The sequence below is a fragment of the Gopherus evgoodei genome, chromosome 23, assembly GCF_007399415.2.
Source record: "Gopherus evgoodei ecotype Sinaloan lineage chromosome 23, rGopEvg1_v1.p, whole genome shotgun sequence".
In the NCBI taxonomy this organism is placed as follows: domain Eukaryota; kingdom Metazoa; phylum Chordata; order Testudines; family Testudinidae; genus Gopherus; species Gopherus evgoodei.
Window position 1 is genome coordinate 13,907,490 of NC_044344.1, and position 24,515 is coordinate 13,932,004.

The following is a 24,515-nucleotide window of genomic DNA, read 5'->3' on the forward strand; positions in this document are numbered from 1 at the left end:
TCAGTGTCTCCTATGGTTAGTGGTTTAGCCTCTCCCCCCCCCCGCCCCCCCACAGAGTTAGTAGTTTGTAGCTTATTTTTAAAGAAAGGGCTTTAGTAAATATTCCAGCTTCCAGTTTGACTGTCTTTTGAAAGGAGGTCAATCCATAATGATTATGATATAGGTTTCAGAACTTCACTTTCTATTCAATCATTGTGAAAACTGTAATTAGAGATAAGAGGCTCAACAGCTTGGTACTGTCTCTTGTCTGTTGCTAACCTTCTTACCATATCTGTATGGCTTGCAAAGTTGGCTGTATAAATCAAGAGTTGGTGGGGTGTAAGAACTGAGTCAGCCTTGTACAATGAGTCCCTGCTGTAATATGACTGGATTGATGATGAAAAGGTTGAGACACTGCAGTTTAGTTTATTTCCTGTGGGAATCAGTGTTATCGTTTACTATGCTCCTTTGTAGCCTTCTGGTGTGCCCTTCAAAGGAGACTTTACCCTGTTTCTTAGCAGGTCATTGTGAAAGCTGCTCATGAATGAATTACTTATTCCTTGCCCTGCCCTTTCTGTTCCATCCCATACAGGAAAGGAGTGGTGCAGAATGCACAGTGAATGGCATTTCCTATTTTATTAAATTGGCAACCTTTTAACTTAACTGAAACAGTTCAGAACCGTGCAAAGGAAGACTTAGTTTTTCTAGAGCACAGTCCACCAGCAAAACCAAGATTTGAAATTGATTTATGGCATGAATTAAAACATTTGGGGCATATTAAGAATCCTGTCAGGACTTGGACTGTTTTTTCTAGGAGCAAAGGTGATAGTGACTTGACTGGATGTTCTTTTTTTCTAACTGTAGTAAGGAGAAAATATTGGCTACACATTTCCCCATCCCTATTTCAATCTCAGTTCTCTTGGTTTAGGGATTATTTGCATTAACATGATTTATGAACAATTTACTGAAAAAGTAACTTAATTCCTCTGTGCCTGTTTGAGAGACAAGTGTAAATTTTTTTAGGTAAACCATGAAATAGTGCTTAATATTGATGAAAGAAGACTGGAGTTACATATGGAAAATTGCACTAGTACCTTAGAGGTATACAGGAGAAGGTCATTTAATCAGTCCAGTTAAATTTCTTCAAAAGCACGAGGGGACCATCTGTTGCTGATTTATGTCCAGAGAGGAAGCTATACATGTCAAACTTATTAAAAACAGTGTATATATACTATTTCACTGTCAAAGTGGAGTTTAATAAATCAGGTTTCTCTACTGATAACATCCTAATCTGTCCTCAACTAGCTAACGTGTTAACATACAGCCTGTCCAATCTACAGTAGAGTTTTAAACTGTTAATGTTTTAGCTAACATGTTTTAAAAAATACACTAAACTGCACAGATTCAGTTTGAGCTTAACAAGTATTGGAAAAATAATTTTATGAACAGTCATCGACAGACCTCCTTTCTCTAACAATACATAACACTTAAGAGTACTTGATGTGTTCAAACTCTATATGAAAACTACTGGTAATTTTTCTAGCTTTGTTTGGGTTGTCCCAGCAAAGAGAAAATCCCTTATTTTCAGTGGACTTCTGTCAAACTACATGTGTATGGTGTAAGATAACTGCTGGGTTAGCGCATGCATCTAAAAATGCAAGGTCCTGATCGTTTAAAGACCTTTTTGCATTTTTCCCTTTGCAAGCTAAGTATGACATTTAGTGGAGATTACTCTGATTGCTGTGGTGAAAGTAATGGTCTCTGGAACGTGTGTATCTATATATACAGTTATCTGTCCCCATTATCATGTGGTCTGACTCTCACAATCTTTTAAATGTATTTATTTTCATAACCCCCTCATGGAGGTTGAAGGTACTGTTATCCCCTTTGTACAGATGGGACATGAGGCACAGAGACTGGGTGTCCAAGCCAAAGGTCATGCAGAAAGTCTGTGGCAGACCAAGGAATTGAACTTGGATGTCCTGAGTTCTATACTGGTGCCCTAATCTCTGGGGCTATCTTTCCTCCTATGCATATATGGATGATAAGGAAAAAGTGGGTAATCAATTGATCACACTACTATTAATGTTCCATTTATTGTTTATAAAGGGTTAATGATTAATTTTTTAATAAATCAAATGAGAGTACAACAGCTCAGTCTTCTTAACAACCTGTAAGAACTTGTACTGATGTGCTTCCGTGACAGGGTTGGAGGGACCCCATCCAGTGTGGGGTGAGTGCGCCCTGTTTCCCTTATGGTGTAGGGGCAGGGTGTAAGTAGCCCATGTTTATGCCTCTGTAACCAAAATCAGTGCATTTGTGCCAGGCAGCAAGGCTTATGGCCAGAGTCAATGGCTTCATTCCTGTTAGCAGGGCAGTAAAGCCTAGGGGCCAAGTGGCCTCAGTCGGGGAAGGGGGCCGCTATGCACAAAAAGGGGTGCTGTCATCCCAGATGGGGCACCCAGGCCCTTCCTCTCTTCTGGGCCCCAGTCCAGAGCCCTGGTAGTGGCAAGAGCACTTGCCACAGAGTCAGTGGGTGTCTGACCAAAACACTGTGACTCAAAGTTCTGGATCACTAACTGGGCCGCTATCTAATTCCCCTGGGCTGCTTCCTACCATGGTTACCGCTGCTGTGGTCTGGGCATCTCCAAGTTCCCCAGTCTGTGCTGTCCCCAGTGACCACCGTCTCTGTGGGGCCTCCTGGCATCTGTCTGGGTTGCGGCGTCTCTGGCTCCCATGGCTTTGGGCTTCAGCTGCTCCTTGGCTAGAACCTGCGACTTGCGTCCTCCTTCTCCAGCAGTCAGCCCGAACTGAGATGAGCTGCTCTCTTTTATACTAGTGCATTTGGAACATGCCCAGTAGGGTTGAGTGAGCCTGGCTTCCTCAGCCCACAAGGTAAGGTTAACCCTTCCTCGTCCAATGTGGGGTGAGTGCACCCCATCACCGCTTATAACAATCTCTAGCACATTACACTACTCATACCTATAATGTGCTTATATCATCTATAAATATTAGCCCTTTATAAACTATTGATTTGTGGAACCTTACTATAAAGCATTTATGCACTGTTAAACTGAAGTGAAATCTTAAGAGCAGCTTCATGTGGTGATAGTTGCTGTATTTCTGAAGCGGTCTCTGGTGTGGTGGAGGAAAGGACAAGATTGAATAGATGCTTTGGGTCTTGCACTTTTGTAATAGCAGTTTAATTGTGTGTGTGTGTGTGTGTGTGTGTGTGTGTGTGTGTGTGTGTGTGTGTGTGTGTGTGTGAAAAACAAAACACTGTATAAGACACTCAGTGCCCAGATGAGTAGTGAATGGATCCCAAACCAGACAGCCTTCTTCCCACAGACAAAATAGAAACTGATAGTAATGTCTACACTTATTAGTTTTTTTTTAAGATGTGGTCACGTGACTTTATTCTGGAATGCTTTTCTTAGTCATAAAAATAAAGTCCCCAGCCCAAACTACTGGTCGGTTGGCTGGAAGGGGCTAATAAAATGTGTGTTTGATAAATGAAAATGTTAATACTTGTGTAATAGTTAGAAAACAATCTAGTTCTGAAAAATCAGTAAATTCGTAATGTTCTTCATGTTAACTATCTCAAAGTAAACCCTGCAGAGTGAGGTTATCACTTGGTGGTCTCAGCTAAGCACACATGGTCTACCTCACTTTCAGTGCCGGGGAGCAGTGTTGTAAATGAATAATTACTGTTTTAACTGGCGCATTTGGAGTGGGAGTTGCATGGTAGGATGCCGTTCTTTAGCAGCCTGTATTCTGCAGATGTTTTGAAATATGGTTTCCAACTCTTGCCAACTAACTTTTTTCTTTATTTATACTGAGTGCATTTGAAGTTGCATCATTTCCTCAATAAGAACAGTGTTTTATTTTTGACTGTAGCATTTGTCAGGTGGGAGGAATTCTAGCTTTCAACTACTGCGAGTTAACATTAGCACACTCTGGTGGTGGGTCCGCAGCAGTTTTCTGATTTCCATAGGATTTCCATAGTGCTCCTTTCAGTGGCAGCTAGTCTTTTGGGTGTGTAATGGGTTTCACTGTTCTTTGGGAAAGGTAGTTACTTTGACTTATAAAAAGTTGCCATGCACTAACCTGTGAAGTTTCCTTCCTTTCAAGTACTGACTAAGGACCTCACAGAATACCTACAGTTAAAATAGCCTTACATGCACTCTGTGTGTGTGATATTTAGGGGACTCTCTTCGTTGTATTAAGGACACTATTGCACGTTTTTGTGAACTTGAACCAAAATAGTCAGACTAATGGGGAAGAGGTATGTTTACCCTGAATAGTAGTAGAATCCTGTATACAAGGTTTCCCTCCTCCCTCCCTGTCACTCTTCTCTCCTACACCTTTGTTTGTGTCCATTTAGGTGGTTTTTCTGTGGCTTACCCGTTTGTATTCACTTCCTATTTCTTTGTTACTTTGTACAAATTCTTAATGGTATAAAGATTTAATTTTAAAACAGACCCAGCGTTCCTGATCCTTATGCAAAATATTTACCCAAGAGTTAAATATTATGACTTCCCTTAATAGCTACTGGATCTTAAACCTCAAAGTAGCAAACTGAGAACCCAGGAAATATGCAGTGTAATTGTAGTTGTGTTGGTCCCAGGATATTAGAGAGACACAGAGAATAGTGAAGCAGATACTAGATGCAGTTAATCTTTATGGAAATGTAACCTCGACAGGAAAATGCTACATCTTTTAGGTGAGAATGGAGTTTACTGTTATTGGAAATACTGTAAATCTACAGGAAAAGGCATGCCTGTGGGACTGTCACTTATATGCAGGTATGGGCAGTGGTTCGTCTTTACAAAAATGCCATTCTGCTGGCTTTTAATAATGAAAAATCCGCTGCTGTGTTACACATATAACACTGAATTATTTAAGGCAACATATGTGTTGCTGTGCATCCAGTTGGCAGAGGATCTTTCCCATTGCGAGCTTTGTAATAAAGTTTTGAATGGATCTGGAACGTGTATTTTGTGCAACCTTGCAGTGCAGTGGATTAGGAAATGCCATGTTGCTTGAACCTTCCAATTTGGACTGCAGACATTATGCTATTTTTTACTCTTTCACAAGTTCTTATTTTTCGTTATCCAAGAAGAATCACAACCAAAGAAATGCAGCTAAAAACAGCCATTGCTGTTCTTGGCCTGCAATAGCGCAGCACTCTACTGTCGTCTGAAAAGAAGCTTTATCAGCAAGGAGGGGTGAGGAAGGAAAGCTCATAGTTTAGGAACATTTAAACACAACTATGTGCAGTATTTAGTATAATTTTAACTCAAGTATTAAGCACTTCAACTTTGGACAGAAACATCCATGGTCCATGAATTCAGATACCCTTAAAGCAAAATTTGTTATGGTGAGACATGCACTTTTTTGTTAGAGTCCTGAGGGAGGTCCTCCTCCAGTGCCACCCCTATCTGTATGATCCAGCACCCTGGGAGCTTTTCCAGCCTTAGGATCCCCTGGGAAATAGCAAACGTGTGAATTTGTTGTATGACGAAGTATTACAATGTTAACAATTTAAAAATTGACAATTACTTTATCAGCAGGGGTGTTTCAGATTTCTTTAAACTTACAGCTGAGAGAGAGGCTTCCGAAGCAGATCAGTAGATTGTTGGCTGTCATCTGCCTGTACCAAGCTGTTCCCTTATAACCGTCTGTTCTGATTTGCTGCCCCTTCACAGGAGCACATGAAGAATACCTCTAGGCAGAGGCTGGTTAAGATTTATTGGGGTCCTGGGTGCAAAGAACATTTGGGCCCCTCACATCCTGGGGGCCTAGGGGCCCCAGAACTGGCAGGGGACATGGCCCCCCACTTTTAAAATTAGTACGGACATGCCTGCCCACTTTTTTTGACATGGGTGTTATCAGAGGTATATGCAGCTGTGGCTAGTGAGGGACACAAATGAGAGGTTCTGATGGGTCACATTCCCCCCCCCCCCCAATTTCTCAGGACACCTCTGGTGCAGACACCTAATAGTGAGGAGACAGCACTCTCCTTGGCACTAGTGCTCTCAGTGTGTCCGTGCAGCCTGGGGAGGGAGGAAGCAGCAGGGCGGCTGTCGGTATTATCATAGCACCTGGGAGTCTCAGTCATGGAGCAGGACCCCATTATGCTAGGCACTGGCTGCCGACTGAGCTGCTTCTCTGCCATATGAGGCTGCTTCGCCTTCCCTGCTGCTGGAGTCCCAGGCATTGCCGCTGCGTGGACTCTGGGACTCCAGGCGGCAGCACTGGGACTCCAACAGCAGGGAAGGCTAAGCAGCCCCATGTGGTGGGGGAAGGAGTTCAGCTGACAGCCAGCCACCCAGCTGCTTCCTTCCTCCTCTGGGCTGCAGGGACACCGGGAGTGCTGCCTCCTCACTGTTGGGTGTCCACACCAGAGGCATGCTGAGAATTGTGTGCACGCGTGCGGGGGGTGGGGAGGGTTGTGACCCTGCATATCTCCCCACACACACACACACACCCCAGTCTCGGGCAGGTGCGGATTGATGGCGGCAGGGAAGCAGATAAGATGATCATCTCCCCTGCTGTGAAGTGCAACCGGTGCTAATGGTACCAGCCTCTTCCCAGTGTAGGGAGGCTAAGGTGGGCCTAAGGCCTCACCTACCACAGGGCCCTGCTCCTCCTCTCTTCCCTGAGACCCCTAAGAGCCGCTCAGGGAGCCTTGGCCACTGTGAGAAGCCCCAGGCCCTCCACCTGCCCTGGGTGGTGCTCTTTGGGGGGTAGGGACACAGGGTGGGGCCTCGGGGAGGAGGGAAGGAGGACCAGGAGATGGCGGCCACAGGGGAAAGAGGAGGAGCAGGGGTGGAGCCACAGTTCTGGCGCTGGTGTCCCTCCCTCCTTCTACACAGGTTTCGGTGCTTCTGGGACTCCCAAATTAGCTGGGGACCCATAGTGCCATGCGTTAATCCACCACTGCTTCTGGGCTTCATAGATACAGGGCAAAGTACAAAATCCTCAGCTGCTGTGAAGAAGGAAATCAAATTATATTGGGAGAGGGAGGATATGAGAGAGGAGCTGCTGCAAAATCCCAGAGTAATGGCTTCAGAAAGACACGGGTCCAATTGGTTTACCTCCTGGAAAAGATCAGCGGGGTAATAGAGAATATGTTCTGCTTCCCATGGATTTCCTGCTTCCAAAAAGTCACCACTGTGTAAGTATGGAAGGAACTATTGAATGAAAAAATAAAAATACTAGAAGATTGTTTAGCTCAGCTTGTGTGCACATGCTCTGAGAGGGGCAGCCATAAGGTTCAGAGAAGAACTACCCAGGGCCAGCTCCAGGCACCAGATCAACAAGCAGGTGCTTGGGGCGGCCATGGGGAAGTGGCGGCACATTGGGCTCTTCGGTGGCAATTCTGCGGCAGGTCCCTCAGTCCCTCTCGGAGGGAAGGACTGGCCACCGAAGAAGAAAGTGGCGCAGTGGAGCAGTGGTGGAACTCCCCGCTCTTCTCCTCCCTTTCCCTCCCCCCCACTGCTTGGGGTGACAAAAACCCTGGAGCCAGCCCTGGAACTACCAGGGTTTTTCAAAAGCAAAAGAGCCATCCCTGTTGACCAATGTCCTGAGTTTTTTATCTCTATAACACCCAATACTTCGACCTCTTCTTCAAGTTATGAACTGTGTAACTTTCAGTAGCCAGACAGAGTTTAAGTTCCATTCCTTGACATTTTAACGTCCTTGTCTCCCTTGTAAACAAAATCTACTGATCTGCTTCAGAAGCCTGCTTTTCAACTGGAAGTTTTGATAAAACAAATCTGAAACATCCCTGCTGACAAATTATTAGCTTCAAAAGCATTAAATAGTTTGGGTTTCTGCCCAAGATCATCTCAAACTTCACATATTTGTACAAAGTAGAGTTAGGAATTGGAAACCACCAGGATTGAGTCCAATGACAGTTACCTTAGGGGGGGTGGAGGATGGGGAGCAAAGCTTCCTTCTTGGTTCTTAACAGGTAAATTGGCATTTTAATAGTTGGTGAGGGGACCCTGTATTTTATACCACACTTGAAACTGTTCAGTATCATGGCTGCCCTCCAAGTTTCTTTTTTGTGTAATCAACTGTTTCTATCACAACAATTGTGTGGAAGCCAATATAATTCAGTCTTACTGCTAATTAAAAAGTACTAATTTTTCAAGAAAATCCTTAATTTTGAGTTGCCTTCAAAGTCCCCCACACCAAAGAAAAAAGTTAAATACAGGTATGAGCTGAAAAACATTGCTTTGGATTTTCAGCTCCCTAATGAGGAGGATACTGATCGGGACCATGTTCAACTCCGTTATCTTGGCATGACCAAAACCATACATTTAGTGATGGAAGCTGAGCTTTTTAGAAACTGATCTGCTGGATCACATATTCTAACGGGTGTGCAGCAAAGCTGCAGAATGTAAACCACCAAGACTCCAGCTCAAGGACTGATGCAGTGTGTGCACTGTAATAGCTACTGTACTCCATTCAGTATTCTGCTTGTAAATAAGCTGTGGAAAAATCAGTCAGATTTCTTCTTTGTGGTAAAGATAACAGTGCATTTTAAGAGAGAAATCTCAGAACTGTGCCTTAGTCAACGGACAATCCTGAAATCTCTTTGCTTTTTATAAAAGTGTTATGATGCCACCTAATGTTATAGAGTCATATCACAAACTACATGCTGCTGTGTAATGCAGTGGTTCTCAGCCAGGGGTCTGGGGCCCCTTGGGGTGCTGTGAGCAGGTTTCAGGGCGTCCTCCAAGCAACGAACATTAGACTTTCTGGGGCCCAGAGTAGAAAGCCAAAGCCCCATTGCATGGGACTGAAGCCTGGGGCTCTGCCCCCCACCCCCCAGGCTACAGCCAAAGCCTGAGCAATGTAGCTTCATAGGGGCCCCTATGGCATGGGGCCCCAGGCAGTTGCCTTGTTTTCCACCCCCTAACACTGACCCTGGCTTTTATATGCAGAAAACCAGTTGTTGGGACACAAGCAGGCTGTGGAGTTTTTGTAGCATGTGGGAAAGAAAAAGGTTGAGAACCCCTAACATCATAGACCACAAGCTGGGACCATATAGCTAAGTTTGTAAATAGATCTATTAACTTCCATGATCCCTCCCTTTCCAAAACCAGAATTTATACTTTCCTCAGTTAACAATCACGTGGGCTCTTATTTAGCTAGGGAAAACCATTTTTACAAAATGTGAGGAATGAGTATGTAACAGGGTGATGTGCCTCCTGGGCTGGAGAGCCTGGTGACTACAGGATGTGAGCCTCATCTGACAGGAAGGACATTCCAGGATAAAAGGAGCAGAAAGTTTCAATGAAGGAGGAAAGGCTCAGGAAGTTGTGACAGTCTGCAGAGAGAGGAGACCTTTCCTGGCAGGGAGACCTGGAGGAGGAAGAGAAACCTTGTGTTGTCTGTATTATGAATGGACTTTTAGGGGGTTGAGTTTTATTTACAGTTTATTTTATATTAATAATCCCAATCCACAAAGAGGGAACCAAGGAAAATGCTGAAGTGAAGTTTATTTGATCAGTGCAAGAATGGAAACTGAGGCAGGCTGCATGTAGTGTGACCCTTTGCCATGAGAGAGTACATAGGAGGCATCTAGACTGGTTTCAGAGTAGTGCAAAAATTTCTTTTGTTTTTGGAAATGTCTCCCACTTCTTAAAAATGCCTGTGTAGTTTTATTTCTCTCTCCACAAGGAGAACTGTTATAGGCGCTCGGTGTTTTTTTTTTGTTTTTAAGAGGGTTGATTGGTTAATATTAGTCATAGTTATCCCCTTTCATTTACTTGTCTGGAACTTGATAGTTTTCAAACTTCAGGTAAACATCAGGGCTGTAGTTCCACTCTGGGTTCCTTACTGTGGAGAGCTCCTTTTGAATGAAAACAATCATTAGGGTTGAAAGTTGGATTTTTTTTTTCTGGGTTGTAGGTTAATTCACTGTTTTACAACTTTCCCTCCTATAACTGTCACCAGAGTTCTAGTTCTGGCTTCCAGATTTCTGTGCACCTTGCTGGGCAATGTAGTGTCTAAGGTCTTCAGAACTTAACATCTCAAAGTAAACCTTTCCTTCTGAGTCTGGCTTATTTAGGCAAGTGGATTAGAAACGCCAGTGTTTTTTATTCATCTTTGCTCTATTGAATTCAAGTAGTGATTTAAAATTTACTCTAAACTGAGTAAAATGTCTTATAGCAAATTCTGTGCCTTAGTAGATCACGAACTGTAATAGAAATATCTGAAATGAATGTTGAAAGGCTGGTTGGGTATGTATGCAGAACAATAGTGTAATCTGTGGTCCTAAACTTACGTTTGCAATATTGCTGTAACCATGTTGGTCCTAGGATATGAGAGAGACAAGATAGGTGAAGTAATATCTTTCGTTGGACCCACTTCTGTTGTTGGAAAGGACTAGCTTTCGAATTTCGCAGAACTCTTCTTCAGGTTACCTATGAAGCTTGAAAGCTTGTCCCTTTCACCAACAGAAGTGAGTCCAATAAAAGATACTATCTCACCTACCTTGTCATAAACTCAGTTTTGCAGTAGTACTCAGCAGGCAAATCTGTATCAAACATTTTCAGGTGAAACACTAATGGTGGTAATTTCCGTAAGTAGCGTTTGATTCAAAATCTGTCTTGATTCATAGTTTGTTACCTGACTACCTAGAATGACACATTGACATACCATGTGTGCTAAATAGAGAAGTTTTCCTTAGTAGTGCTTCTTTATATTGTAAGAAAGTGAAAAATATTTGGATATAATCAAATGGACAACTTGGATGCAGAATACAAATTCTGATTTATTACATTTGACTAACTTTCCCTGGGCAGGTTTGATAAAGGACGGATCTATACATTTATTGGTGAAGTGGTGGTTTCTGTGAACCCTTACAAAAACTTGAACATTTATGGTCGTGACACGATTGAGCAGTACAAAGGACGGGAGTTATATGAGAGGCCACCTCATCTCTTTGCAATTGCTGATGCTGCTTACAAGGCCATGAAGAGGCGATCAAAAGATACCTGCATTGTAATATCAGGTAAGGTGGAAAAGCCTCTCCTCACTACCTGAGGACTGTTTGACTCTCCTTGTAATTCAAGAATTTGTAGATTAAACTAATTAGTGATACATATTATACTCGTGAGGGAATTCTGCTCCAAAAAATTAATAGTTCTGTGCCAAAAAGAGAAATTCTGCATACAATATTTAAAAATTCTGCAAATTTTATTTGTCAATAAATACATGTAGAGGTTATAGCATGGCAGTGGGGAGCACAGGCCACTGGCTGCCTGGAGGTAGGGTGAGGGTGCACCTGACTTTGATATAGCACAAGGTCTGGGCTTGCCCCAGAAACACCCTGGTACCCTGCCTCTTCCACCAAGCGCACTAGGTGTGGGCAGACAGGCTCAACCCGACGGGATCCAAGTGTGGAGGGGGCTTAGTGTGAGGGGATCGATGTGTAGGGTGAGAGGGTTCTGTGTGGGGCAATCTGGGTGTGAGCAGCTCAATGGGGGGGTCCAAGTGCAGGAGAGATCTGGATGCACAGGGTCTTGTTCGGAGGGTTCCTAGTGCAGGGGCAATGCACAGTGCAGGGGCAATGCACTCTGCAGGGGGGTTCAGGTTAAGGTGGTTAGGGCTCCACAGGTGGGATCTGGGTGTGGGGGTTTAGGGGGGCTGATCTGGGTGCAGGGGTGGGGGTCCAGATGCAGGGGGCATGGAGCTTGGCACGGAGGGCTGGGTGTGGGGGAGTGGGGCTTGACAGCGGGGTTCTGGGTGTGCGATGTTAAGGTTTAGTGGGGAGGGTCTGGGGGTGGGCCAGATGCTTGGGGTTTGAGTGGATGGGGCTGGGGAGGGCTGATCTGGCTCCGGGCTGGGTGTCCCCAGCCCCCTACAATGATGCATCTCTCCACAGGGTGCTCCAGACACCTGAAACCATGCACCCGCCCCGGGGAGGGGCTCTTGTGGCTTCCCTTTGTTTCCCTGTCAGAAAGTTATTTTTCTACAGGGAAGCAAAGTAATCTATGAATTCTGCATATGCACAGTGCCGCAGAATTCCCCCAGGAGTAATGGTATTGTGTGGTGGTAACTTGAATGAGAGTCCCTTCCTTGTTACACCCAGTCTGGTTGAAGGCTGGTTTTGGAAAAGAGCCTGTAGCATTCAGTCCTATCTTTTCTTTGAGGACTGTCTCTTACACCTTAGATGACTTCAGTTAGTGTTTGTCTTCTGTTTTGATGGCCGAAGTTAATTGCTTGCCATGACTCTAAACAGTGGGGGAGATGCTCATAAAGTGAACTATTGCCATTCAGATCCTGGCACGTAGTTTCCATGGTATCCCTATGCTCTAGCAGCCTGCGGAGCTAGAGACCCAAGATAGCTTCTGAACAGTAGTTTCTTGTGTTACAGTTTACAGAATTGCTGCCAGCAAGCCACTGTATTGCCAACCTTTTCCCTCTAACAATATCCCTTCTGATTCTCTGCCTGCTAGGCCTTACAAACCTGTGAAATCTTTTATTTCGTTACTCGTTTTAAGTTAGCATAGTAACAGCAGCCAGGCAAGGTTACATTGGTATCAAAAACACCTCATATCTCAAATAAATAAGAAAAGGTAGAGAAGCCATTGAAGCAAAATGACATGATTGCAATGATCAATGACTTAACAGTATCTTGATTTTTTTTTTTTAAATCTCTTCTTGGCTTATGATACTTCTTTGCTGTTTGTGTCCTTAGGTGAGAGTGGGGCTGGGAAAACTGAGGCCAGTAAATACATTATGCAGTACATAGCAGCCATCACCAATCCCAGTCAGAGAGCAGAGATTGAAAGGTAAGGGCTTTACAGAAATTTATGAGGGGAAAAATAGCTTCATGTCCTGATACCATCGTACTGGGCACTCTTGATATACCTATCTTCTTTTCTTCTACTTTTATAATTGCATGAAGTTTTCATATCAATTCATCCTTTCCTGAAGGTAAAGTTTTGACTTGGGGAAGAAATTGAAACATAGATAAATTGCTAACAGATAATTGACTAGGAGTGTTGGGAGTGTAACTCAAGCCTTTGCACTTCCAAACTGTAAACGATGCCCTGAAATTAAGTTTCTGTTGGGGTATCAGTCAGACTTCATGGAACTAAATATACTTATACATTCAATTCATGATAAATGAAATGTTGAACAGAAGCAATACACTCTAGTCCAGCATTTCATGTTCATGAATTTCAAAATATGCTCATCAGGCATACTGAGTAAAAGTATAAAAGTCTTTAAATAAATGACGGTGGCATACTGACAAAGAAAATTAAGCTTCCACCTTGGAACTAACTCTCGAACAACTTGCCCACCATGCAAGAAACCGGGAGATTAGATGAGTATTTCAGGGGGGCAAACTCAAATTTAGACAGACTAACTGAGGAAGTAAATTCTACAACCAAAGGCTCTCCAGTGAAAATGCTCACTCAAGCTCCCCATTCATGTCTAGAGATTGGAAAATCAGCTGGGAACTTTTGCTAACAGAGTACCACCTATGCATATTGTCTGCCTAAAATAGATTCCTGGTTACAGGGCAAAAATTATGTATTACAGTGTGTTTGAATGCCGCTAAATTTAAATTTATACATCTAGGATCAAAGAATTTAGGCCATACTTACAGGATGGAGAACGCTATCCTGGTAAGCAATGACTCTGGAAAAAATTTCGGGGTCATAGTGGATAATCAACTGAACATGAAATCCCAATGTAATGCTTTGGCCAAAACAGATAACACAATCCGGGCGGTGCATAAATACAGGAATCTCAAGTAGGAGTACAGAGATTATTTAACTTGGTGCTCATGTGATCACTGCTGGAATACTGTGTACAGTTCTGGTGTCCCCTATTCAAGGATGTTGGAAAAATTGGAGAGGGTTCAGAGAAGGGCTGCAAGAATGACTGACGGGTTAGAAAACCTGCCTTATAGAGTTAGATTGAGCTCTTTGGATCTATTTAGCTTAACAAAGAGAAGGCTAAGGGGCAACTTGATTACAGTGTATAAGTATCTACCTAGAGAAAAAAATATTTAATGGGCAATTCAGTCTATCAGAGAGAGGTATAACGTGATCCAATGGCCGGAAGTTGAAGCTAGATAAATTCAGACTGGAAATAAGATGTAAATTCTTAACAGTGAGAGTAATTAACCATTGAAAAAATTTACCAGGGTTTCTGGTCTATTCTCTATCCTTGACAATTTGTAATCAAGATTGGATGTTTTTTGTAAAAATCTGCTTTAAGAATTATTTTGGAAAACTTTTCTGGCCTGTGTTATACGGGAGGTCAGATTAGATGGTCACAGTGCTCCCTGGGAATCTATGAATCAGGACACATTTGAATTTTCTTGGAGAATATAACCTGACTGTTACTAACACCTTCTGAAAAGCATGATTTATGTCTGGACGAAGGTTGCACTAGATATCTAGGAACACACTACCTACACTTGGGCTATTCTCTTGCCCTTTCTGCTTATCTGTACTAGAGTGAAGAACATGTTGTTGAAATCCAACTGTGTGTTAGAGGCCTTTGGCAATGCCAAAACCAACCGTAATGACAACTCCAGCCGATTTGGAAAATACATGGATATCAACTTTGATTTCAAAGGAGACCCGATAGGTGGACATATCAATAACTATTTACTAGAAAAGGTAAGCTGAGTTTGATTGTAAAGTGCTAGGCTGTCTTCCCCTGTATAATGATTATTTTTAAAATGGCAAATACTATGTTTTATATGTGTCTCTCCTGAACTCATGTCAAATAGTTCATTGAATATCCATCATAGAATGACTGTCACTTCAGATCTAGACCTTAATTTTTTCCCCCAGAATCAATAAAGGTATGATAGCTAAAATTAAGAAACTGTCAAAGCACCACAACTAATTTGTTGCAACACAAACACTATGAAACCATTGTTTTCAGAGCTCATTCCATCCTAGAACTCGGGGGATAAATAAAAAGGTTTCAGAATGTTTTGTCTGTGCTTTGTACCCAGAATAAAATCTGAGATTAATTTAACATATATAAAATTGCTTCCCACAGAAATTCTTGCCCTGAAATCTCACTGGTCAAGCATAAATTATGAAGATTTCTGTGTGTCTGCAAGTAGTGGTGGTGTGGTTTTAGAAATATTGCATTGAACTGATGCCATAGCTTTACATGATCATCTGTTAACTTTTATTACATATTCCAGGAGAGTGACGGAAAAAATGTATTTCATGTCATTTTAGACTGTACAGATTTGATAGCATCTGGCAACATTTTTAAACTTCTGTCTTTATTTCTCTGAAACCTAGTTTCAGAACAAACATTTTGTTGTGTTTTAGTGTTTAATATGCACTGCTTTGACCCTAGTGACACACTAAGGGAAAATATTGTTTGCAACTGCAATGGCTTTAAATCGGGGTAGGCAACCTATGGGACACATGCCGAAGGCGGCAAGCGTGCTGATTTTCAGTGGCACTCACACTGCCTGGGCCCTTGTCACCGGTCTGGAGGGCTCTGCATTTTAATTTAATTTTAAATGAAGCTTCTTAAACATTTTAAAAACCTTATTTACTTTACATACAACAGTAGTTTAGTTATATATTATAGACTTATACAAAGAGACCGTCTAAAAACTTTAAAATGTATGATTGGCATGCGAAACCTTAAATCAGAGTGAATAAATGAAGCCTCGGCACACCACTTCTGAAAGATTGCCAACCTCTGTTTTAAATCATAAGGCTTTTTATAAAATGAGTTTGACTGCACTATGCTAAGTTTCTGTTTCTGTTAAAATATTTATTTATTTATTTATTTAATATTAGCCCAATTGGCTGATGAGGGCAGGCAATGATTTTCCATTGCTGCATACAGAGGTCTGATCTTAAGTCAGCTAATCTTGCATGATCATACAAATCATCCATATTTACAACAGCCAACTCACTAATTTCTCACTGACTTTGCTAATCCACTGTCCTGGTAATTCTCACAGGAAACCTAGTTGTTTCACACTACTTCTCAGCAAAGATTTAATAGCAAAAGATGGCTCTGTAATGAGCTTTTATTACTATGACTTTGTTACAAAATATTCTATGCTTCACCAGCTAGTTAAGGATTTAAACAAAACTACATTATGCTATTCAAAGACCTTGTCTGCTACAGGGGGAGATAGATCTAAGTTACGCAACTTCAGCTACGTGAATAACTTAGGTCTACTTACCGCGGGATCTATACTACGCGATGTCGACTGGAGATGCTCTCCCATCGACTCCCCTTGCGCTTCTCATTCAGGTGGAGTACAGGAGTCGACGGGACAGCTATCTGCAGTCGATTTAGCGGTTTTCACTAGATCCACTAAATCAGTCACCGATGCATCAATTGCCGTGCATCAAGCCCCTGGTAAGTGTAGACAAGGCCAAAGTATACATTTTGTCATGCGGTATCTGACTCCTGGCTTTACTTCCTCATTAATTTTCAAAATTCTGTAGTTGGCAGTTGAATGTGAAGTTCCACTGTAGTTCCCCTAAATCTTACACTGCTCTGGGACTAAGATCTGAATGCCTCTGACTCTTGCCAACATTGATCTTAGATTAAAAGTGAAGCATAACTTGCCACTGCTTTACGGGTAGCTCAGTGGTTTGAGCTTTGGCCTGCTAAACCCAGGGTTGTGAGTTCAGTCCTTGAGGGGGCCACTTAGGGATCTGGGGCAAAATCAGTACTTGGTCCTGCTAGTGAAGGCAGGGGGCTGGACTTGATGACTTTTCAGGGTTCCGTCCAGTTCGGTGAGAGAGATTCTGGTGTGTTAGCAGAAGAATTTACCACAAAAGTTCCCTAACTGTGGACCCTGGACCACCTGCTCAAAATAATTTATGTAAGCAATTGCCATGGTCACCACAGGAGGAGTCATCTTTAAAAATACCCTATTGTTTGTGTATTTGTATGACTGGGCTGTACACTCCATGGGACAGGGACTGCCTTGTGTCATACACCACTAGTAATGATTAGTAGTAATTTTGTAGGGTAAAAAGTGCTAGAGGGATTTTGGTAAAGATAGTGAATTATTGCATTGTCAGACTAAGGTAAGATATTTAAGAAGCACACTACTTGTGTCTAAAAATACATGTCGTTGCATCTTTTCCCCCACAGTCCCGAGTGATTGTGCAGCAGCCAGGAGAACGAAGCTTTCACTCTTTTTATCAGGTTAGTGTTTGCCTACTCAAACACATGGAAATTAGCTGACTCATTCCTCTGCTGGCAGGACATACAGACAAAGTAATTAACACATTCCCTCTTGCATGCATTTTTTTAAAGGGATGCTCTGTGTTATCACATTCTGAGCCAGTTTTCTGCTTTTAACAATTATGTGTTGGCTGAAGATGCCTAATTTTGGAGAGGGGCCTTGGAAAGGTGAAATATTCTTCCTCCATCCTCCTCTTAATTAACACATTTGGAAACGTATTAGTACTTCTGAGCATATGGTACTATATCTGAACTTTGGATTAGTACTTCATTAGCAGTACAATTATGTCCTCTTTTCTCATGAGGCTTCTATAATTTGGATGGAGCTAATTTCATGGCACTGAATGCATTCATATCTTAACTTCATATTTTTACTTCAGTGCCTTCAGTATTGTTTGTGGTAGGCTGATGCCACTGTATAGGCTCTGGGGAAGGAGATGCCCTTCATCATACCTGTTTGTAAAGAAAATAATCAACATACCTGCCTTACTTTGTTAAGTACAGTTGCTGATATTTGCCATCATGGTGTGTATATATAGCACTTTATTTCCAACATGTGGCAATTTGAAGATGTTTCCGTTGGGGAAATTACATGTGTTTGATCCTGCATGCTTTCCTGAAAACATCTGTATGATGTTGCCCCTGTGCAGAGGTTTTGACTTGTTTTCAAGGTTGTTTCCTTAACAGCCTTAAAGGCAACCACTTGGAAGGTGTTTTTGGCTCTGTAATGGTGGAGACTGTGTATATCATAGCCACGATGCTTACACAGCCTTTCCCTACGACTTTGTGATGCTTTCTGGCTTCAGGTGCCAAGGCTGTTTGCATGTTAGTAATGGAAATGGAAAGTTGTGGTCATGCCTCACCATGCATGAGGAAGAAGGATCAGAATATATTGAATGTAGCAATAAATGAGTAACTTTTTTATATTATACCAACTATGAACATATTGGATGATGGTCGTTTTTTGGATTGATATTTGTTTTCTAAAATACTATTTGCACAGCTTCTCCAGGGAGGTTCTGATCAGATACTACGCTCTCTACATCTTCAGAAAAATTTCTCTGCATACAACTATATTCGGGCCGGAGGGCAGTTAAAGGTGAGGATGCAGTTAATTTGTTTCAGGTAACTTGTTCTAAAGTTGTAAATGCATCTGGAAGTGGTACATTGCCTTTAGCTGTACATCCTTGCTCATAATTGTGGGAAGATATCGTAAGAGAAATGAAGAATTCCAGCCACAATCTCAAAGCTGTCACCCCCAGCTGCCGTGGCGGATTGCTGTGCCTTGTTGCTACTTCCTCCCTGCAGCAGCTGCCAGTATGATGATGAGAGGGCAAACAGCCTGGGTGTGGAGTGCAGGCAGGCAGTAAAGGTCTCTAAGAATCAACCTCAACAGCTCATGGTCTAAGTGGCTTCACATAAATTGGTTTCATATAGGCATGTGGGGTTTTTTTATTGATAGCAGAGCCCCAAACAAATTGGTTCCCAGTGCAGGCACCATTTTGACCTATTTTCTATCTCATGCCATTCATGGAATCTCCTTTAGATCAGTGATACAATCCAGTCTTCTTCAAATGGTTGCACTTGTCCATTCCACTTCAGGTTTGTGCATGCCCAGTGCACTGTTGGAGATTTTTCCCTCAGCGGTACCCATTAGGGCCGTGCATGCACCATCTGCTGCTGTGTGCTGCTGCACTATGTTGTAAAGGATAGAGCCACACTCAATTCCCTTTAGTTCCTCCTTACCAACCAAGACAGTTATTGGAGCATGCTGTCTTGCTGCTGAAAATTTTCTTAATTTTGCATTTGTATATAGTTTTTCTTAAGATAATGTAGCATTAGGTTTCCTTTATTGGTGTACTTTTTGGTACTCTTTGATTCCTGCTGTGTGGGTACTGGTACCTGGTGGTGGGGGCATGCCTCAGTCCCCAGGATGCCTTCAAGAAACAGATGCTGGTTAGTGACCTGCACTTCAAGTGCCTGAAGTGCCTAGAAGAAACTCATGACAGAGATGGTACCAGATCTGCAGAAACTTTAAACCCAGAACTGAAAAGGAAGGGAGGTCACACTAAAACACCTTCTGATGGAGGCAAACCTGCACCCACACTCAGAGCCTCCCAATTCAGTGTGTGTACCGAGCACACCTTCTTCGATTAAGAGTGCACTTCCTGTTTTGGCAGACTCTTGATGCCAGTCTCCTTCTCCGGTACTGAGGAATACACACCAGAAGATGGTATTGAAGGACTTGGTATCTGGGATATCAGAGGCCCTGACTCTAAAGTCCAGCAAACATGCTGGTGAGGAGGATAGACTGCAATTGAGGTTGAAGCACTCCCTGGTTCAAATAACTGCTCAGGCAGGGTTGTTGACTCAACACAGGTACTGATCCCTAAGACGGCACCATCTGTGTCAATGGTACGGTCTTTGTTGGCTTAGCAGTGGCAAGAGACTGTACCATTTGAAAGGGATGTTGTGGAATGCGACCTTTTGAGTCTCTCGATACTGTGGACACTGCAAGCACCTTCTTGTATACCGTTATCGGGAGGCAAACTGCAGTGATCTCACTAATGCCCCTTTCTCCAGACTACTGGCACCAATTCCAGCACTGACAGGAGTAGCTCCTCTTCGGTTGGATGAATCCAGTTCATCCTCTGAGCTGGAAGTTGACTTGTACATGTCAGAGCTGTGTCACATTAGCAGAAGCTCTGTCTTAGCTGACTGGGAAGGAATTGAGCTCTGGTATCATACCAGTGGCCATTTTGGAACTCTTGGAGGTTTCTACTTGCCTCCAAGTTGTCTCCACACCTTTCCTGTTCTTCTTCTTCTTCTTCTAGGAGACATCCAGATCCTTCTTGTCAAAAGTAGCAGGAAACAGGTGCCAGGTTCAGAATTGAACATGGAAGGTCTGCTTTGGTGCCTTCCCCCTGTCCCTCCCAGTAATTGGGAGAAGCTATACTTGAGCCAGTTCTGTGGTGGTGATCCTCATTGCCTGAGCAGGCGGTAGTATCGGAGGGTTCTTTACTTCCATTGGATGATTATATTGTTCACTAAGACCTGCTAAAGAGGGTGACTTTTGCCTTAAATATTCAGGTGGAAATGGTTCTAGAGAGGTCTCACAGATTGGTCAATATCTTGGCATCTGTGGAAGCTTCTCAAGTGGCATTTCCAATTAACAGGGCTATTCTGGTGCCCACTAAAGTGCTGTGGCAAACTCTATCTTCCCTCCCTCCTAGAGTGCTAAGGCCAGAAAGCATCTACTCCAAAATCAAAAGATGCAAAAAAAAAAAAAAAAAAGCTCAATCTATTTGGCAGGAAACTTCATTCAACAGCTGAGCTACAGCTGAGGATTGTTAATCAGCAAGCACTGCTGATCATTGATTTTAACCTCAGGGACAATGTGTTAAAATTAATGGATGCTGAGACAGGTGTTTCTTGTTATGGTGGATGAGGGAAGTTTGGTGGCCATCGCTTTACTTCTGGCTGGTTTGGATGTTGCAGCTAGAGCCATGGCATTGGCCGTTACGATGCACAAATGTCCGCAGTTCCAGTAATTGGGCCTTCCTCAGGAGGTCCAACAGACTATCCATGTTTTTCCTTACAAGGGGCCATCACTTTTCTTGGAACAGACCAATAACAAGCTGCACAGACTTAAGGGTTGTAGGGGTGGCTCAGGTCATTGGGCATTTATACACATGTCCCACAGAAGAAGCAGTACTGTTCTCAGCAGCTACATTGGTATACATTTACCACCTCTACCTGCTTCTTCAGCAGCAGCCAGACATCCAAGTAGTTTTTTTGGATATGTGTGGTGAGGACAGGCTGCCCAGTCTTTAGTCTGCCAGCTCTCATACCCTGATGTATTCTGATAGGTTGTCCTATTTGCTATGTGCTTGGACCTGCATCACTACAGACCAGTAGGGCCTAAACATGGTGGAATTGGGATACACCCGTCAATTTATTTCTACCCTCCAATTTCCACCCTCCTTCCCAAGCTCTTTTCAGGGACCATTCTCACAGGGAAGTTCTCCTGTGGGAGGTTCATTCTCTCCTCCAGCTGTGAGCCCTAGAGGGGAGGTTCCTCCATTTCACAGAGGGATGAGGTTTTATTCTTGCTACTTCCTTATCCCCAAAGTGAAAGGAGGTTTCAGACCTATGCTAGATTTGAAGCAGCACAACAAACACCTAAAGAAAATAGTATTTCTCAGGATCACACTGGCTTCCGTTATCTCCTCCCTGGATCCTGGTGACTGGTATGCTGCTCTCAACTTAAAGGACACATATTGCTGTGTGGTAATACATCAAAGCCACAAGAAATTTCCCAGGTTTTTGGACAACCAATTCCACTACCAGTTTACAGTCCTGCCATTTGGCCTATCCTCAGCCCTGCGTGTTCAGAAAGTGCATCGGAGTGGTGGTGCTTTCCTGAGAAAATCAGAAGTTCAAATATTTCTCTACGTGGACGACTGGTTGGTGAGAGGCTGGTCCATGGGTCATGTGCTGTACAATGTGGCTGTGATCCAATCTATCTTCAGCATGCTAGGATTGCTCATAGAGGAAAGGTATCTTTTGTGCAGATGACAGAAGTGAAAGTTCATAGGAGTGGTCTTGGACTCTGGAAGCCAAGGCCTTTCTCCCTTAGGCCAGTTTCCAGATGTTGCTGGCCATTTCTTTAGACTTGAACACCCATCCTACCACAATGGCATGGAGTTGCCTTAGACTGGTGGGGTGTATGACATCATGTACTTATGAGGTTTGCTAAGCCAGGCTTCATCTCAGGAAACTTCAAGAATGGCTGAGCTGAGTGTACTTTCCGTTCATCTTCCTCTGGACATGGTGGTTCGAATGCCTATATGAATCTTAAAAGCAGCAAAGAGTCCTGTGGCACCTTATAGACTAACAGACGTATTGGAGCATAAGCTTTCGTGAGTGAATACCCACTTCGTTGGATGCATGTTATGAATCTTAGCCTCTCTGGACTGTTGGACAGACCTTGCGTGTGTGTGTGGATTTCATTTGCCTCTTTTCAGCCTACTTTGGCCTTAGTTATTGGCACTTACACCTGAGGTTGGGGGGCGCAGTTAGGATCTCTGCAGACTCAAGGCCTGTGGTCTGCCCAGGATTTAACTCTCCACATAAATGGTAAGAGAACTGAAAGATATTCAACTAGCTTGTCATGTTTTTCCTTCTGTATTTCCTGAATGAATTTGCCACCTCTTCCATCCCAACCATTCACTTAGCAGCCCAGATGCTCTGTGGTTGACACCTCACGAGATCTGTTCAAAGGGAGTGCAAGTCACGCTCTTGAATAGTGGAAAACCTTCTACTAGCTATACTTAATTGGCAAAGTGGAAGAGAATCTGTGGTTCCAACAAAAAGGAGTTTCCCCAGTCTCAACTTCAATATCACATGTGCTGGACTATTTAATTATAACTAAACAGCAAGGTCTGTCCTCTGGTGTCTGTGCCTTGTCATGGCAAGACGTCTTGCGCGCTCTAACGATCCCCAGAATCTGTGTCAGCAGGGGCTTTTTGCTCCCGGTAGGTTCAACTATGCCGGGTTGGTCTGTGCTGGAGGGCCCAGACAAAACAGACACCCTGGTCCTCCAGGTTGAGGGTTAGGTACAGGGCTAACAACCCTGTCCCATTAAAAAACAAAGCTAGCTCAGGTCACTGCAGATATGAGGAAAAGTATGAACATGTCCAAACTCTTCATTCCATACAACCTGCCTCAGAAAAATCCTCCATATCTTTTGGCCCAGTACAGTCTCAAATCAAGATCTGTTGGCATAGTGCAGTCAAGAAGATATGAGCACCATCATTGCCAGGAGACGCTGGACATGGATTGGTCATGTGCTTTGGATGGAAACTGATTCCATCACCAGAGTAGCAATAAGATGGACACCTGAAGGCAAGTGAAAATGAGGCCATCCGAAAACAACATGGTGAATATCTGTGGAAGCCGAGCTGAAAAACCGGTGGCACAATTGGGGAACCATTGAAAGACTTGCCAGAAACAGACAGGAATGGAGGAGCTTTGTCGCTGCCCTAAATGCCAGTGGAGTAAAGGGAACATGATGATTGTTGATGATGAAACAGCAAGGTCTCCTTCATTAGTTCCATCAGGATCCTCCTAGCAGTTATCTTAGCTTTCCATCCCTCTGATTGGTACTTGCTGTCTTTTTTCCCAATTCCACGTCAATCAGGTTTTTGAAGGTTCTGGACAGGTTATATCCCCATGTAGAGGATCCCTATTTCCCTCTTTGCACTTAAACCTGGTATTGACAATGCTAATGGGTCTTTCCTTTGAACTGTTATCCACCTGTTCATTACTCCATCTCTCAATGAAGGTAGCCTTTTTGGTGTCAATCGCCTTGGACAGGAGAGTGGGTTAATTATGAGTCTTAGTGTCTGGTCTTCTGTGTACAGTCTTCTACAAGGACAAATTATACCTGCTCCTTCATCTGAAGTTTCTCACCAAAATTGTCTCACTTCCACGTCAATTAGGCAATATATTTGCCAACTTTCTTCCTGAAGCCTCATGCTCATAAGGACGAATACAGATATGACATGGTCAGTGTAACTTTTCCAAACAACATGCTTGCACTTGTGAGTCACCTGAAGAGGAAGGACGTGTGCGATCACTCGAAGGAGGAACTGTTATTAACCTGTTCTGTAACAGTTCTTTGTGAGGTATTGCACATGTCCATTTCAGGACCTACCCTCCTTCCCCTCTATATCAAGATCTGTTTAGTAAGAAGGAACAGAGGAGGGTGAGGGTGGGAGGTGGCTTTGCCCTTTACACCATTGCACAGCAATGTGAAGCACCAAGGCACATATACCTCCCTGATGGGTATGCTGAGGGGGAAATCTCCAATAACAGTGTACTGGGTGTGCACACACCTGAAGTGGAATGAACATGTACAGTATGTCTGAACGACCAGTTATGGAACAGCTAATAACCCTTTCTGTCTCATCAAAGGCTGTGCATCACTTATTTCTAGCCTCAGTAAAGTGGAACAAACAGAGCAAGGCTCTATCTGAAACATTTGAACCAATACCTGAAGGAGTCATATCTTCACATTCACATTTTATCATCCCAGAAATAATTCTTCTGTTTTTGTTCATAGGGTCATAGACTTTAAGGTCAGAAGGGACCATTATGTTGTCTAGTCTGACCTTCTGCATAATGTAGGCCACAGAATCTCACCCACCCACTCCTATAATAAATCCCTAACCCGTGTCTGAGCTATTGAAGTCCCTTAAATCGTGGTTTAAATACTTCAAGGTGCAGAGAATCCTCCA

General features: G+C 43.2%; 1 protein-coding gene across 1 annotated transcript in view; it reads left to right on the top strand.

The window, feature by feature from the left end:
* MYO1D (myosin ID) overlaps window positions 1-24,515 on the top strand; it is a 341,939-nt gene that overhangs the window by 61,321 nt on the left and 256,103 nt on the right. Inside the window, exons 2-6 of the mRNA XM_030541463.1 lie at window positions 10,803-11,011; window positions 12,701-12,794; window positions 14,477-14,642; window positions 17,122-17,175; window positions 18,218-18,313. Coding sequence (XP_030397323.1) covers window positions 10,803-11,011; window positions 12,701-12,794; window positions 14,477-14,642; window positions 17,122-17,175; window positions 18,218-18,313 — 619 coding nt within the window. The remainder of the gene's footprint in view (window positions 1-10,802; window positions 11,012-12,700; window positions 12,795-14,476; window positions 14,643-17,121; window positions 17,176-18,217; window positions 18,314-24,515) is intronic.